Source organism: Nanorana parkeri, unplaced genomic scaffold, assembly GCF_000935625.1.
Source record: "Nanorana parkeri isolate BGI_ZX_2015 unplaced genomic scaffold, ASM93562v1 scaffold516, whole genome shotgun sequence".
Lineage (NCBI taxonomy): Eukaryota > Metazoa > Chordata > Amphibia > Anura > Dicroglossidae > Nanorana > Nanorana parkeri.
This window is the reverse complement of record NW_017306784.1, coordinates 491,279-507,615: the sequence shown is the minus strand read 5'-3', so window position 1 is coordinate 507,615 and position 16,337 is coordinate 491,279. Positions and strand designations below refer to the sequence as shown.

Genomic DNA, 16,337 nt, shown 5'->3' with positions numbered 1-16,337 from the left:
TATATATATATATATATATACACACACATATACACTCCATAAACCGTTACTTGGGTATGCACACACATCTGTGGGGTGTGTGTGATTTCCCAAAGTCAAACTAAGGGGCATAGTTGAAAACAGCAAATGATCAGGTCTCCAACAGTTTCCCACATCTTGTTGAAAATGAACACCTCTTTAGAATGCCCAGTTACAAGGACCACAACACATTTTGGTATTCAGGGGTCAGATAGTAGCCACAAAAATTATTAGTAGTCTGCACACAGTTTTTGCAAATGTAAAAATAGCTACTTTATTCAAAACATATAAAAATCAGCAGTAAAAGGTTTTGTTCAGTGTGACATTTTGAGCCTTTATTGGCTCTTTCTCAAGCATGAAAATGTCACATACATTCACCTATTAGGTCATTGCCTGTTATTATAATTGCCACCTATCTGGACTTCCCATTCCTTATTAAGAAATTTAGATTTCAATGACACTCTTGACATTTAGTAATATTTTTCAGTAATCCCCTCCTTATTCACAATATGGGGAAAAATTGTTAACCCTACTCATTCACGAAATAGTAAAGAAAAGAGCGAATAAACACACGACACCTTGAAAAAATCCTTTACTATATAATCCAAAGGTCAATCACATTGTCTGGTGATGTACTGTAGATCCTCGTCAATCACGATGAACGATGGCCATCAACTTGCCAAAAGAAAAATAGTCCTGTCACCACCGTCACATTCCTGCCGCAAAATGACAGCTCTGGCCTGAGTGTAAACAAATGTCACAACTTGCTCTGCCCATTTGTTGACATTTGGGCCAAAGCTGTCATTTTGCGGTGGGAGTTTGGTGGCATCGGATGGGTCAGCAGGCCTTTTTTTATTCTGGTGAGTCAGCGGCCATTACATCGCTGGACAACGTGATTGACAATGGATTACATAGACACTTTTTTCTTGCTTTTTTTTCATTCAAATAAAGGAATTGTTAAAAACTGCTTTGTGTCAGTGCCGTCCGTCCGTTTTTTTACTACGGGCGGACGGCAAGAGGTTAAATAAAGGCTTTGTGTGTTGTGTGTTTATTTACACTTTTCTTTACTATTTGGTGAAATATAGGGGTAACAACTACCCTTTCCTCAATCACAAGGGGGGATGGCATCTGAGTGCCCCCCTTTATAAGATGCAAATAAGCCCGGTCAGGGTTGTGCGGAAGAGGCCCTTGTCCTCATTGACATGGGGAAAGGTGCTTTTCCTGGGGGTCTCCCCTTGGCAAAGCACACTCCCAATGTCGAGATGGGAAAGAAAGGTTTGCATTAACATTTTCCATTCCTCTGACTGAACCAAATGATGAGCCGACTGTTTGGCTATTCACTCTCTGCAGTTTCACCCCTTGCAGAATAGGTGTGAACAGCAGGGAATTCATTTGATTTTTGCAGAACCATAATGTCAATACTATACAATTTATTTTTAAATAGAAGACTCACTGTTCTGCGATAATGTATTCCTCCTGCACTGGTGTGCACTGTACTCCAGCTACCAGCACCTTGTGAGCAATCTCAGAGAAGTCCAATCCAAGATTCGCTCCACGGATTGTCACTAGAGTGCCTCCTTCAGGTGGTCCAGATACAGTGAGGATCTAAAAGAGATAATCACAAGACAGGTGAATATGGGAAAAGTTGTATTATTTATCATCTCTTTTTACCCAAACACATGTCAACGCTTGACCGTGATACCATAACAGTACTGCATAATGTGCATATTACTATTACATATTTATTAAGCGAGTTGACCAACTTATTCTAGAAAATGGAGTTCCTAAATTACGCTTAGTATTAAAGCTAAACATTAACTAAATTATAACTTGATTACAATAAGTAGCAGGCAATTTCATTAATGAAGGCAATTAATACAAATGAACTAAAATACAATGGATGAACAACAGCAACATTAGAAGATGATGAATAAAGCCTCATTCTTACAATAAATCTATACTAATTCACTACACCAAAGACAATCTCTAAATGTAGTGACTGAAAAGCACCACTTGCAAGCGTAAGAGATGTGGTAAGGATAAGCACACTATGTAGTAAAGCATATTATTATTATTATCTTTTATCTAGACAGGAACAATCCTTTGACCTCCAATAAATGGTCTACCACTAAAATAGTCACTAAGGCAAAGACTATAAAGATAGTTTATAAGGGTTTGCTTGCATGCTGTTATATGGAAAAGTTGTATTTGTTTTATTTATGTTCTACATTATTTTATAGAATACAATGAATCATGCACATCAGTTCTTGCCACTTAAATAAAAGCATGCAGACCAGTGTAGCGTACGCATACAAAGTTAGTTTCTGGATTGTAGGACAAAACTGAAACACCCTGAGAAAATCCAGTGAAACACAGGGAGAATTAAAATACTCCAGGCTGACAGCATCCTCGGAAGGATTCAAACCTTTGTGCTCTTGAAAGAGAGACAACAGTAGGAGCAACAGAATTGAGGACAAAAAGTCCCAGGAGAGATCCGACTGAGTGTAGTATTTTATAGTACAAAGCTATAAATATGTTTTAACCCCTTCGTGACGGGAGACGTACAGTGTACGTCTTGTCACTTTGTGCCTATATGACTGGCCACGTACACTGTACGTGACGAGTTATATCAGGCTTTGTAATGCCGGTATTTGCTGATTCTCAGCATTTAACAGTCATTCATTAATGTCTCAGTATTGAGGCATTAATTAATGAAATAATTAAGCTTTTTGTAAAAGCTTCTTCCTTTCATTAATGAAAGAATGAAGCCGTTACATGCAAATAGAGGACCGCAATTTGCGATCCCGTATTTGACAGCTCAAAATAGCAGAGAGGCAGCAGTGACTCACCTCACCTCTCTGCTATTTGTTTTGACAGCTCGAGAGCCCGATGTTTAGATACATTTCACTGAAAGGATACAATGTATCTTTTTAGTGAAATGTATCATTTCTGATCGTCTAGGCACGATCAAAGAGCTTTTAGTGAGATCTGAATCTGACTAAAGTCAGGATCAGTCTCTAAGGTTATTATTAGCTGTTCCTAAGTTTGGATCAGCCTAATAGCCAAAAATAAAATAAAAAAGTTAATTTATCAAGCTGTCATAGTGATTGCTTGATATAAACTGACAAGAAAAAAAAAAGTTTTTTTATTTTATTTTTATTTTTTTTACAAAGTGTAAAAAAATTAAAATAAAGTGTAAAACAAAATTAGGAAAATATAAATTGTATATAAATATATTTTTTATACTATAATTAATATAAAAAAATTCTAAAAAAAATAATAATAATCAAAACTTGTGAAAAAAGTGTTTTCTTCTAGTTTTTTTCCTCATTTTTTTTATTTTATTCAAACTAAGTGAGGGGTTAGGTACACATATGTGATATAATTATATAGCCCTATCTGTCCTCTAAAAAACAATATATAATACGTGTGGGTACATTTAGTAAGAAAGTATATTACTGACGTGGAAGAACCACACAGCAAAAATGTAAAAAATGTGTCAGTCATTTATGAACAGAACCTGAAAACTAGCTCAGTCATGAAGGGGTTAAATAAGTGTAGAAGAAAGAGTGTGATACTCACATAGTTAGGTTGCGAGAAATCCCCTTGGGGATATCGGTCAACCTAAGGTGCAAAAAAGGCGTGCAGGGAATATTTCTGTCCCCATGCAGGATGGTCGCTCTTGATGCTGGTCGGGGTGGAGTTTGGATGATTCAAAGCTCGGCAGCTAGAAGGACCCAATGTGTACTGCAAAGATGAGAGAAGAATGCCCCACAAATCACAGTCTCAACGTGCCTCGTGGCTCTAAGAGGGCCACTTCTTCAGGAGGGTGTGATTAGACACTTTAAGCAGAGTGGTAGCATCTACCGGCGTGTGTGAGACGCTACCACTCTGCTTTAAGTGTCTCATCACACCTTTTTGAAGAAGTGGCCATCTTAGAGCCACAAAACTAGTTTAGACTGTGATATTTATGTGTGTGTTTCATGGAATAAAAAAAAGTCTAAATTGAAGAAACACGATCATTTCATTCCTTCCACCTGGGCGCTTCTGCTGTCTCGCACCTACATTTTTTGGGGCATTCTTGTCTCATCTCACCGTTGTGCTAGATGAAATTGCCGTCGATTAGGATTCATAAGTGCCTAAAATCAACACTGCTCAATCTCCCTGAACATTGGTGTTGATTGAAGCAGTGTGCAGGGAAGAGTGTCAGACTGGGCTACTGCTTGTGAGAGTATAGGACTGGGCAGACCTAGGCTACTGCTTGTGTGAGACAGCAGCGGTCTGACTCTCCAGCGTGCAGGTAAGGTGTAAATAAACAGAAAGAAGAGCACCTTTATTACTGTATATGCAGCCTAACTGCATTACAGTAATATATAAGGAGGCTTCAATTTGGCTTTTAACCATGTTAGATAACACAGCTGAGGATTGTGTGCTGTAGCTGGAACACTATGATAGCTAAGTGGATATCACACTTGCCTGACCAAATCATACAGTTTCTAGTATTCACACCATCCCACATAATGTCAACAATTATATTACGAATCTCCTCCAAGCTCACCCTTCTCGTTCAATTAGGCACTCACAGTACATACAACACTGCGGTGGATAACACTGGCTACTTGTTAGCCCACCTAATCACACTTTACCTACTCTAGAGCACCATAGACATTTTGATGGCACACCTGCAGTCTAGATTGCAATAGCAATGTTCAGTTAACAATTATACTTTTACTTCATCTCTTGCTTATTTTAACAACACACCAACAATCCACAACCTGTTACCTTTGCACAACATCTCTCTAATCTCACTAACCTCTATTAACCCATTCTCAATTAGCATTTTGTTTTGCCTCCAGATTATTCACTAGTTAACCAATTCAGCTCTTAATGATCCAATCACAAAAGGCTACACTTTGTTATTTAGGACACTCTTCTCAGTTTAGATACTTCTGAGGTCTCCATCTTTTCAGCCTCCCATTCCTCCTTCATTCTGTTCATATTTTCATTACTAACATCTAACTCTTCTTTTTCTATCCGCTCCCCCCCAAAAAAAATATAAGCATTTCAGCTGCTGGATATGAATAAGAAAGTTATGCAAAATCCCACAGGTAATACCATCAGTGGCCTTATTCACTTCCCACTGCGCATCTAATAGCTTTGCCACTTCATATACTCATGATGTATACTTCAAATTAAACAGAGAAACACAGCAGTTTCAACACACCAATAATTTGTGTTCTTTAACCTTGAAACACCCTTTGGCAGAAAAACAGCATTACCCATGGTATAATGTTGGGGGGTTTTACGTCATTTTCAGGCCTAAAATGTGGAATATAACATGGGTGCAAAAATTGAAAAAAGGGCCTCAGTCATGAAGGGGTTAAATATATCAGTTTTACTTATACATATAAAGTTGGTTCTAATATTATATTGTAGTTCTAATTAAGAGGGCAATTTAAGGACATATCGGCTTGGCCTTTGGCTTACATATTTGACCAGTAGTTTTTCCTTAGGCACTTCTTTTGCGTTAATTTTTAATTACACGCAGGATCTTATGCACCTCTTGAGTCCTAGCAGCCAGGCTAAATATATGGGATTGTGTTTGATCTGACACTACATTACTATCCCAGTGAATCTAGGGCCACCACATATGCTTTTTAGAGATGGCCTGGGGAAGAGAGAATATAACTGCCCACAGGGTGGAGAGGTACTAGATAAAAGCACAACAGCACATTGGTAACGACAACGAGGTAGTCTCAGCTTGTTTCTTGAACTAATATGGGTCACAGGGTAACAGAGTTGTATGCATATGCAAAGCAATGGGCAAGGTTCAGAGAAGACAATTCTAATGACAACCAGCTCCCTAGATGCTTAACTAGGTGTGATTCGGAGGGGTATATTAAGGATAACGAAGTTCCCCATTGGGGAATAACAAATATTATGACTAATTCCAGATAGAGGGCACCAATAAGCGTCAGAGTATCTGTAGCATAGTTAATGCTGCACACAGGTGACAAAGGATACTGGAAGGGGTCTTCCCAATAGTATCATGAGTATTTGGTTATCAGGATCTGGTCAATAAAGTTTCCAGCAGCACCAGAATCCAAAAATGCTTTAGTCCAGAATTGAGCTATTTTCTTTGGGTGGAGAGTCTACAGATTTGCATTCTAAGCTATCAGGAGATCCAATATTGGGTTTGGAAACTAAGCTTTAATACACTTCACTGCTGCATTCAGTTGCTGTTCATTAGCGCAAATACATTGAACTAAAGCAGCTTATTCATTTTGAATGGGGTGCCAACGCATGGCAATGGCCAAAAACAAACATGTAGCATATTTTTTTATGTTGCTTTCTGTAATGCATTATTTGTGCTATTTTTCCAGTGTTGACAACTTTTCTGGACAATTTTATCATGTTCTAGCATCTTTGGTACAACAAACCAAACCATTGCTGTAGCTCAGCTTTTATATGTGGATTTATCATTATCCTGTATATACATTTAATATATTATTGAAATAAGTGTTGGATGCACCAAAATTTCGGCCACCAAAACATATTGGCTAAGAATGTCCAATTTTTCAGCTGAAATTGCAGTGCATACCTGGCTTCTCTCCTCCCCGCTAGGCACTGCTCTGTATCCACTCTGACTCAGAGAAGTGTCCAGCGGGGAGGAGAGAAACGTACAGGAGGCCGAGCAGGCGAGGGAAGAGAGCTCTGTGAGTGTGTCAAAAGAGACCAAGCTCTCCTCCAGATTAGTCCCGCTCGGCCTCCCATGACAGGTCAGGATGGAGAGCGGTTTGGGGGAGGAGACAGCTGTGAGCTATCACAGAAGGCCAACCCGGCGGTGTGGGGGAGAAGCCAGCTGTCAGTTATGCCACAGGTGGCTGAGCTCTCCTCCCCGCATCACCTGCTCAGCCTCCTGTGACAGCGAGTCAGGATAGAGAGCAGAGCTGATCATTGAGTGTTTGTAAATAATTGAGGACATACAGGTGAAACTCGAATAATTAGAATATCGTGAAAAAGTAATTGCAGTAATTGCTGCAAAAGGGGCTCAAACCAAGTACTGAGTACATATGCATACTTGTACTTTTCAGAGGTCTGATATTGTTCTATGTACAATCATTGTTTTATTGATTGCATGTAATATTCTACTTTTTGGAGATTGTGGATTTGGGGTTCTTGGGGTTTCCATGAGCTGTAAGCCATAATCATCACAATTATGACAAATCACGGCTTGAACTATCTTGCTTTGCATGTAATGAGTCTATCTCATATATTAGTTTCACCTTTTAAGTTGCATTAGTGAAATAAATGAACTTTGCACGATATTCTAATTATTCGAGTTTCACCTGTAGTATGTTTACAGTGTCCCCAATTATGAATGAACAGGAAGTGCTCCACATAATTTCCTGTTCATTCATAATTGTAGCCATAGTAACTCATACTTTATTCTCAATTTCTCAATAATTTTAGGTTTTGGGCTGAAAATTCTATTTTGGTGTACTTTATTTCCTGACACCAACATGGCAGCATACGAATGGGTTTAGCACCGCTCCTCACCCAATCACAGGACCAGTTATACTATAAATTAAAGCATGCCTCCCAAGGGCACCATTCTTGTAACAAGCACTGAATGTGAAAGCCATGGGCGGGTCCCATATGCTGCCATGTATTGGCATCAGGAAAGGAACATTACCAATAGGTAAGTATACAACTTTCCGTTTTCCTGACACCAACATGGCAGCTGGGATGAGATATAGCAAGCAAAGACAAGGGAGAGCAAAGTTGAGATATTTATCTATTTACACAATTGTTAAACACATTCAGAAGAATGGCGGCCTTGGGAGTAAAGTAGTATGCAGTGTATGGTTGTTTCCATCCCAGTATATTTAGATATTAACCACACTGATGTGTGAACACTTGGACATGCATCTTCTTTTGCCTGTTGGCTCAAATGTGCTATTCTCTTGCTGGATGTTAACATATTTATAGTACTAATCAATAATATGCTGTGTAAATTGTTCTTTACCGACAGTATTATTAAAAGTGGTTTTGAGAAATAACATAAAAAATGCTGGACAGTTAAAAAAATAAAATAAAATATTGTTTTAAAGCAGAGCTATGTGTATATATATATATATAGTTTTTTTGTTTTGTTTTTATATTAATGGTAGGATATCTAAAGAAAGGTGAATAGATATGGGAAGGGTAATTTATGGATGCAAGGAAGATCAGTTATACAATCACAATGCAATGCTGTTCATTGTGAGATTTTTACCACAGTTTATGCTTTTTTGGTAGTTTAATTAACAGTAACGTTGTTATGGATCTACTGTAGATTACCTATTGCTAGGATTTCCTAAAATCCTAAATTGTTAAAGGAAACATCTGCTGGGTGCTTCGGCAGTGAAGGGGTTACAGTTAACAAAAAGAGCAGGAGCACAGCCGACAATCTTAGTGACATTACAGCAAAGTGTGATTAATTACATCCAGACAAGGAGCACTGCCACTTATGTTGTCCAGACAACCATTCCTTACAAAAGTTAAAATTCAGCTGGAAACATTGGAGAGATGCATACTTAAAATCATCAGTTCTGCTTCATTGATCATCAGTGCTCCCTTAGCATCTTATGGTCTGTGGCATTCAAAAAAGGCCTCCCTTTACAGCTGCCTCCTCCTCTCCCCAGCAAATCGATTTCTCAATGGGCACATCTGCTCCATGGCGCTTGTTTCAGGGCCAACATTTCCATAGCAAGTGTCTTTATGACCTTTGGCACTGGAAGGGACACAGGGCACAGCGGGACATTCAGTAATGATTAGCACTACTCACAGGCATATAGAGGATGTGGAACCATGGGAGCTAGACTTAAAGGATTATAATTGTCATGGTTCATATAGGTTTATTCTTGTAACAGCATACTAACTCCTACATGTGAATATAACGCATCTGTGAAGCAGATCAAATTAGAAAAAAAGAAGTTGATCTGTAAGGTGGATATCAAAAGGTATTTTCAGCATTCTAATGACTGAGTAAATTAAATTTAGTTTACTGAAAGGCTAGACTAGCATTCCTTAGATTTGAAAATTTCTATTTAGCAAATCGTATGCTTCTTAAAACAAATTAAATTAACAGTTAAGATAAATGGTTATACATTTTATACATACATTAACTCTTTTGTCAATGAATAAATCCAAAGTCCTATTCACACATTACTCCCCACTGCTATACTTTATACAAATAACAATGCTATTGTCAACAAAGAGATAAAGTGGAATTACAGTTAATACCAGACAAAATCAGAATTAAACAGGCTTAAAAAAAGTGAAAAAAGCTAATTTTTAATGAAAGGATACTCATTGAAAAAGGTTAGCCTTCTAAACAAGAAATTAGGCACGTTAGTATGATATTAGGGCAAAATGGCTATGTAAAGTAATCACTGTTTTTTAATAACACAGCATGTTTTTGGTCCTAGCTCTAAAACATTGTGTTTAGAAATGAATAAGATTTTAGCACTCACAATTGAAGGACACATCATCATGATAATTAAGCAACCTAGGGATATATTGCAGCCTACAGGAGAAATAGACACTAGGCACATGGAAAACAGAAGGCCTGTCCTCTTAACTACTTCACGCAGGTTCATGTAAATACACGTCATCAGCTTGAAGTGGTTATACCAAGAACATCGATGCTGCTGGTAAAGTTTTAAACAGCAGGCGATTGCTGCTTATGTGTAAGAGATCCGGTGTCTGTATAGGCGCTGGATCGTATGTACAGTGCGACGTTATGTGCCCCCTTCTCCACCACTGGCTTTCTCGGGCTCCGTTGTCCCCATGCGCACCTGGGACCGGACCGGCGAGTCTCCTCTGACAGATCAGAGGGAGGCCGCTGATCTCTCCTCCAATCACTGGACCCAGAAGTGACGTGCATTATATCACTCCCAGTGTCACTGTTCACAGTGGTGTCACAAGGGGGGTGCGGCCTGCACCTGAGTACCACCATTGGAGGGGTGACACCAAAATGACTGACAGTCATTTTGGTGTCACCCCCTATGAAAAGTCAGGCACTTGGTCATGGACCGAGAGCCCGACAGTGTCAGGAGAGAGGAGGGGACCCAGCGGCATACCTCATCCCGCCGGGTGAACGTTCCCTCCTCTCTCTGCCGGTGTCCATCACCATCACCTGCGGCAGGCATCAATAAGATGACCGCGCATGCCTCGGGACGCCCCTGACTGTGCACATTCTTCCTGAGAACAATGACCCTAAACAGACAAAGAGTCCTGAGACAAGAAGACTGGTGCCCCTCATTACAATCTTCCAAAGTAAGGATCACCTTGTCCAGAGACAGACTGGACTTGTCCCACCTCATGAGAATGTTACGTTACAAGATTCTTGAATGTAATTAAGCAAATGAAACTGCTTTCAATGTGGGCACACCTGAGTCCCATAACTCTCATGCAGCTCTACAGGGAAAACCAATATCAGGATTGATGTTGCCAAACATGACTGTGACAGGAAGCCCTTAGTCCTAAGGGTATCCAGGCGAAGGACAAAGTACCCCAAGCGTTGTGTGGCTGATTCAGAGATCACTTCTCTATCATGAGGATCCATCTGAAGTTCTCCAGCATCCACAGTGTGATTGACATTGGATGCCAAAATCAGAGAGGTCTGCTCTCATAGCATCAGATCGTCCAGGTACCTAAAGACTGGAATTCCTCTGAGATCAAAAAGAGCCAGAACGGGTGCAATGATCTTTGGGAATACTCCCAGGGCTGAGGCAAGGCCAAAGGAAAGGGCTACAAACTGACAGTGGTTGCTGCCCACAGCACAGTGAAGAAGAATTGGTAATGACCCGGAAAGGAAGGTATGTTTTTTACAAATGCAGACACAGGAAGAAGTGAAGTAAAAATGGAGGTGGAAGATGAAGGTGAAACTTTATTTTGTCATCTTTTGATGCCACCTGCCGCACCCATGTGTCAGCTATGCAAGGATAATGGATGAATCTGAGGAGATGCAAGAATGCTGGGCAGAGTTTAGGAGGAGGAATTCCTAGTGCCGAGAGGTGCATTAGTGAAGCGCCCTGATTATATCTACTTGCAGAGCAAGAGTTCTAGTGCACTTTTAGGCTAGGTTCACACCGCGCGGTAACGCACAAAACAGAGATTTGCATTCAAGTCTATGGAAAGCTGATTACACCTTTGTGATTTGTCACATGGTAGAAATTGCCTGTTGTGCAAAAAAAGTGTAGAATAAGAGCTATTTTTAGGTGGTTCCCGCGCAGTTTGGGTTACATAAACATCTCTATGCATTCAAAGCAAAATCACGCAAATCAAAAACGTGCAACAACCATGCGAAAAGAGCTCACCAGCTAAATCGCCTAGGTGTGGATCTAGCCTTAAAAATAGGAACATTTCTGAAAGTTATTTTAATAAATATTTGTTTACAGAAAGCACTATGGAAGTCTCAATATTATGTCATTTTGAGCAACCCTGGAGGATAATACCAATTAATACCACATTATCATGTGAATATTGCTTTAACTGAAATAGCCTAACATATTAGTTTCCTCATAAAAGGTCAGATATTGTCCCTCGGGAACATAGTGGAGCACCAAGGATTTATGTTAATCAATATTTTTACACTTAAATGGAATTTATTTAAAATTAATTTGTTGACAAATTTATAGAAACTATTTAACCCCTTCACGACTAACGACGTACAGTGTACGTCGCTAGCATCAGGGCTGTTTAAACTGTGACTCTGTTTAAACTTGTAAAGCTGACTGTCGGCTAACAATAGAAGGGATTCTGGCGACTCAGCTGTCGCCAGATCGCTTCTACGGCCCGGTGAAGGGGTCCCCATCCGACACCCCCCGCCGTGCTTCCCGGGCTCTGTTGCCCCTCCTATGGGCCCGGGACCGGCTTCTCTGGTGTCTCCGGGGAGGAGATGGACGAACCTTGTTCACCGATCCCCTCCTATGGGACCGGGAACGATGCAGATTACATCACTTCCGGTCACATAGGTGTCAGCGTAAGCTCCTGAAGCCCGCTATAAGCTATTGAAGTGCAATCTGCACTTCAATAGCTTATTTGGAGTGTAAAGGTGACACTCCAAATAGGTCTTTTGGACCCCCAGCATCACCTTAAAGAGTACCTGTCAACACCATCTGCTATCACATGGGGGGCGTGTAAGCCCCCCTATGTGATAGCAATTAAAGTAAAGTAAGATAACAAAAAAAATAGTTTTTAAAATTAACATTACATAAAATAAATCGAAAAAAGTTGTTAAAAGTCCCCCGCCACGTAACACATGCGCTGGGTACGCCTACGTATGAAAACTACGAACGTGCTACACGTTGGGTATCAGCGTGCACGCCGGAGTGAGAGCAATAATTCTAGGGCCAGTATTTTTGGGCATCTCTAAATTGATGACCTGTGGGGGCTTTTAAAGTGTCGTCTATGGACTTTTTGGGGTACTGATGTTTTTGCCGTTTCACGCACGCAATTTTTAACCTGGGCATGTTGGGTATCTATTTACTCATTGTAATCTCATCTTTTATATTTTATTTTTAAAAATGGGTATTTTATTGTGCTTTAGGGCATTTAACATACAAATTTGCAACTGCCACCATTTTATTGTATAGGGTCTTGGCTTTCAGAAAATATATAATGTTTGGGGGTTTTAAGTAATTTGCTGGCCTAAAATGTGGAATATAACATGGGTGCAAAAAATGGAAAAAAGGCCTAGTCATGAAGGGGTTAACACATTGTGGTGTAAAGTTTATTTTGTGAATGGGCTAATCACTACAAATGTGGTTGATTTGTTAATAAATTTAGGTTTATATATATACATACACACACACATACTGCATGAATGTATGTATACACATCGATTTATTGCAATTCTGATCACTGCTTTTTATCCTTAGATAATTGACACTAGTGCTTGGTTTTACAATTTATTATAGTTGGATAAGACATATGATATATACCTGCATGTGAAAAAGTAAGTACACCCCATGGATACGGGGGGTTTTTTCAACATATTTGAACTGATCAAATATTAGCTCTTCAATGAAAATGATGCCTACAGATTGAGGTGATATATTTGAAAAAATTACAGAAAATTGATTTATCTAAGTTAGTGAACATGCAGATTTGTCCCATAGAAAAGTGAAGTACACCCCTACATTTACCACAATTTCAAATCCATGAAATTAGAATCAAGTGTTCCAGAATAGGTGTTCCAGAATGATTACAGCCTCCTTAGGGTGGAGATATCTAGGGTGTTGTTTTCCCTGTGCTATTGATGTGTGTGGTGTCATATTGCCAAGACCAAAAGAGCTTTATAAGGCCCTCATAAAGAAGGTTTTGAGGATGCCTATGGGTCTGGCAAGGGATTTAAAAGATTTCCAAATTAGGGAAATAGAAAACAAAGCCAGTACCAGAGCAGAATTGTAAACACTCTTAGGGCTGTGGTCAGGCCAAAGGGCAAGGACATAAACTGTAAGGAAATTGTCCAGGAGGACCTGCAATCCAAGGATCTCTTTGCGGATACCTCTTTCTTTCAGTGGATATGCGCTTCCTCCACCTCACTTGCTGCTTTCAATGTCTCCTTCCACTAGTGCTGCTGCCTGTGGATCCGTGCCCTTTCTATCTTTTCTATTGCTGTCTATTTAGGAATTTCCCCACCAGCCATCAGTTCATCAGTTTATTAAATCACAAGCTATCACAGGGGAAGGCCTGTCATAAGGAAACAAAACCTTGCTCCTCTCCCATGATTACCACTGCCATAGGGACACACAGTGTGGAACAAAGCATGGTAAACGTTCCCCCAATATCAGTTGCAGATAGCTTACAGACAACGCTCTTGACTAGACATTTGTTTTGGCCACAACCCCTGTGCAGTTTCAACATGGAAATAAATATCTAAGATGGAATTGTTCTTTAATATGTCCTTTATTCGTTCTATAACTTCCTGGCAGATGAGCTGTTCTGGACTAACCGATAAGTGATCTAAACAAGTCAAGTTATTGATTGACAGTTCATGAGAACACAAACCCCATTATGTTGTCCTAAATGTTCCCAGTTCTCAATGGAAAATAAAGTACATTTTCTTCCTGAGATTTTTGGCATTCACATCACTCACTTTTATTTACCAGTTGTGAGCCTGTGGATGTGTATAAGAGACTGAAATTGTAATACAGGACAGGTGGGAATGAAAAAAGACAGATGAGAAAAGATTACAGAAATCAAAATCATTATACATTTATGGTTACATAAACTGAGCTGATACAAAGCACATTTTTTCTGTCTACTGCATATTTTATATATAAAAAATATTTAGCTTATTACAAACCTCAGTAATGCGTGGGTTGGTGCACTTGACATTCCTACTGGACCAGTCCAGCCATTGGTTTTGGTAAGATGTACAGTGATGCTGTAAGGTACAGCGCCCCTCCGCACTGCACCATCCACACTCATATTTATGATCAGCTTTCAGGCAGAGACCACAGCTTTCTCTCTGAGCTGAACATTTGTACAGCTGAACTGTGGAGGAAAAAAAAAATAGCACTTTCATTTGCTGTAATATGCCATAAGCAAAGGACCATAACTAAAAGGCCCAGTGGGTTTAGGTGATTGTTGTGCTTTATTACAGCATTCTCTTAACCTATTCTAAAAAAAATTCTTTTTGGGTTGAGGTGTTGAATCATGGCATTTTGTACTGAAAAAAAAGAATGCTGGTCATGAAGAGTTTGCTAGGCCACATATCCTTTAACATTGGGAGGGGGGGGGGGCTTTTACTTGGGTTTCCCCAAAAATGAGGGGTCCTTCCCTAAAGCATGCCCAAGTAATACAAATCTATGTAATCTATTTTTTACCAATACCCAGGGTCCAGCAATATTTGAAAATGTCCTGTGACATCCGTCCAACATTGGCAGGTCAGAAGAATGAGGAGCAGAATGCCCCCTTCCTCACTACTAAAACTACCCTTTAAATGGTTAATAATTACTAATTTACATTATTTACTAATGTGTGAAATGAGGAGAAGTGTAAAAAAAACATTTGCACTTCTAATTTTTGTAAATTGGTTTAAAAGATGAGATTTTCTGCACATAATTGTTTTCACTTTACTACATTTTACCTCACTTCACAGTTTAGTAAACCCAATAGCACAAACCAATATTAATGTTCACTGTGCATAAATAAGTGTACTATTAAAGGAAACCTGGAAATGTGAAAATTCTAGTTGCCTGGTCTTATTAATTCAAATGCTTCTGTACTTTGAGTCACTGAACTGGAACAAGCATGTAGATCAGGAGTTATGAATTTCCTTTCGTTTGATGCATGCTTGCTCTGGGCCAATGACTAAAATTGTACTAATGGCTAGAAATAGCTAGAATGTTTAAAACAAGGTAAGCAATATCACTCTCCCTTTTTACCTTTTTTTTTTCCCCCCTTACCTTTGATACCATGAGGGTTGTCAATGATAAAGTTTCCATTCCAGACGACTGAGAAAACAACAGGCAGGTCACTGATATCCATTCCTTCATAAAAATACTGAAAACAAATTTAACATGAAGTTAGAACTGCTAGATGAAAAATATATGGGTAGAGTTGCTGATGATACTACAGTGAACTGAACTTTAAGCCTGACCACCTAAAGATAGAAGCTGAGAGAGATTAGGTGATAAGAAAATGTACAACTTGTACAGATTCAGTTAGGCAGTGTCACGTGACCTGTTTAGGTCTAAGCCATATTTAGGGTCTACACTATGAAGTATTTATGTTATTTGCTACAAACTAGTACTACTAATTGTTCACATGAAAATGCCCCGATACTAAAAAAACTATTTAAGTTTTCAAATTGAAGTGGCTGCTTTAGGTCCTGCACTGTCCATGTGGTGCCTGTTTACAGTGCTTCCATCAGCCTACAAATCTTCCCCTCCTGAGACCCTCTGCCTGAGACATCAGGCCAACAGCCCAGAGAAGAGTGTCAGCCACAGAATATGTAGCAAATTCGTACACTATTCTGCATTGCTGTATTATGTATTGCTGGGATTTGTAGTCCTCTATAGCTGATGGTATTATTCTACATTGCTGTATAATGTATTGGTGGCATTTGTAGTCTATTATAGGTGACAGTATTATAATAAGACCATCAGCTATAGAGGACTACAAATCGCAGCAAAACATTATACAGCAATGCAGAATACTACTATTATTTTGCATTGTTGTATAATGTATTGCTGGAATTTGTAATACTCTATAGCTGATGGTATTATTCTGCATTGCTGAGATTTGTAGTCCTCTATAGC

At 39.3% G+C, this 16,337-nt stretch overlaps 1 protein-coding gene across 1 annotated transcript in view; it reads right to left on the bottom strand.

The window, feature by feature from the left end:
• The window catches only part of PLXNA2 (plexin A2), a 275,782-nt gene that overhangs the window by 86,523 nt on the left and 172,922 nt on the right, over positions 1-16,337 (bottom strand). Inside the window, exons 10-12 of the mRNA XM_018561322.1 lie at positions 15,483-15,579; positions 14,378-14,568; positions 1,472-1,623 (exon numbers count right to left, since the gene is read on the bottom strand). Coding sequence (XP_018416824.1) covers positions 1,472-1,623; positions 14,378-14,568; positions 15,483-15,579 — 440 coding nt within the window. The remainder of the gene's footprint in view (positions 1-1,471; positions 1,624-14,377; positions 14,569-15,482; positions 15,580-16,337) is intronic.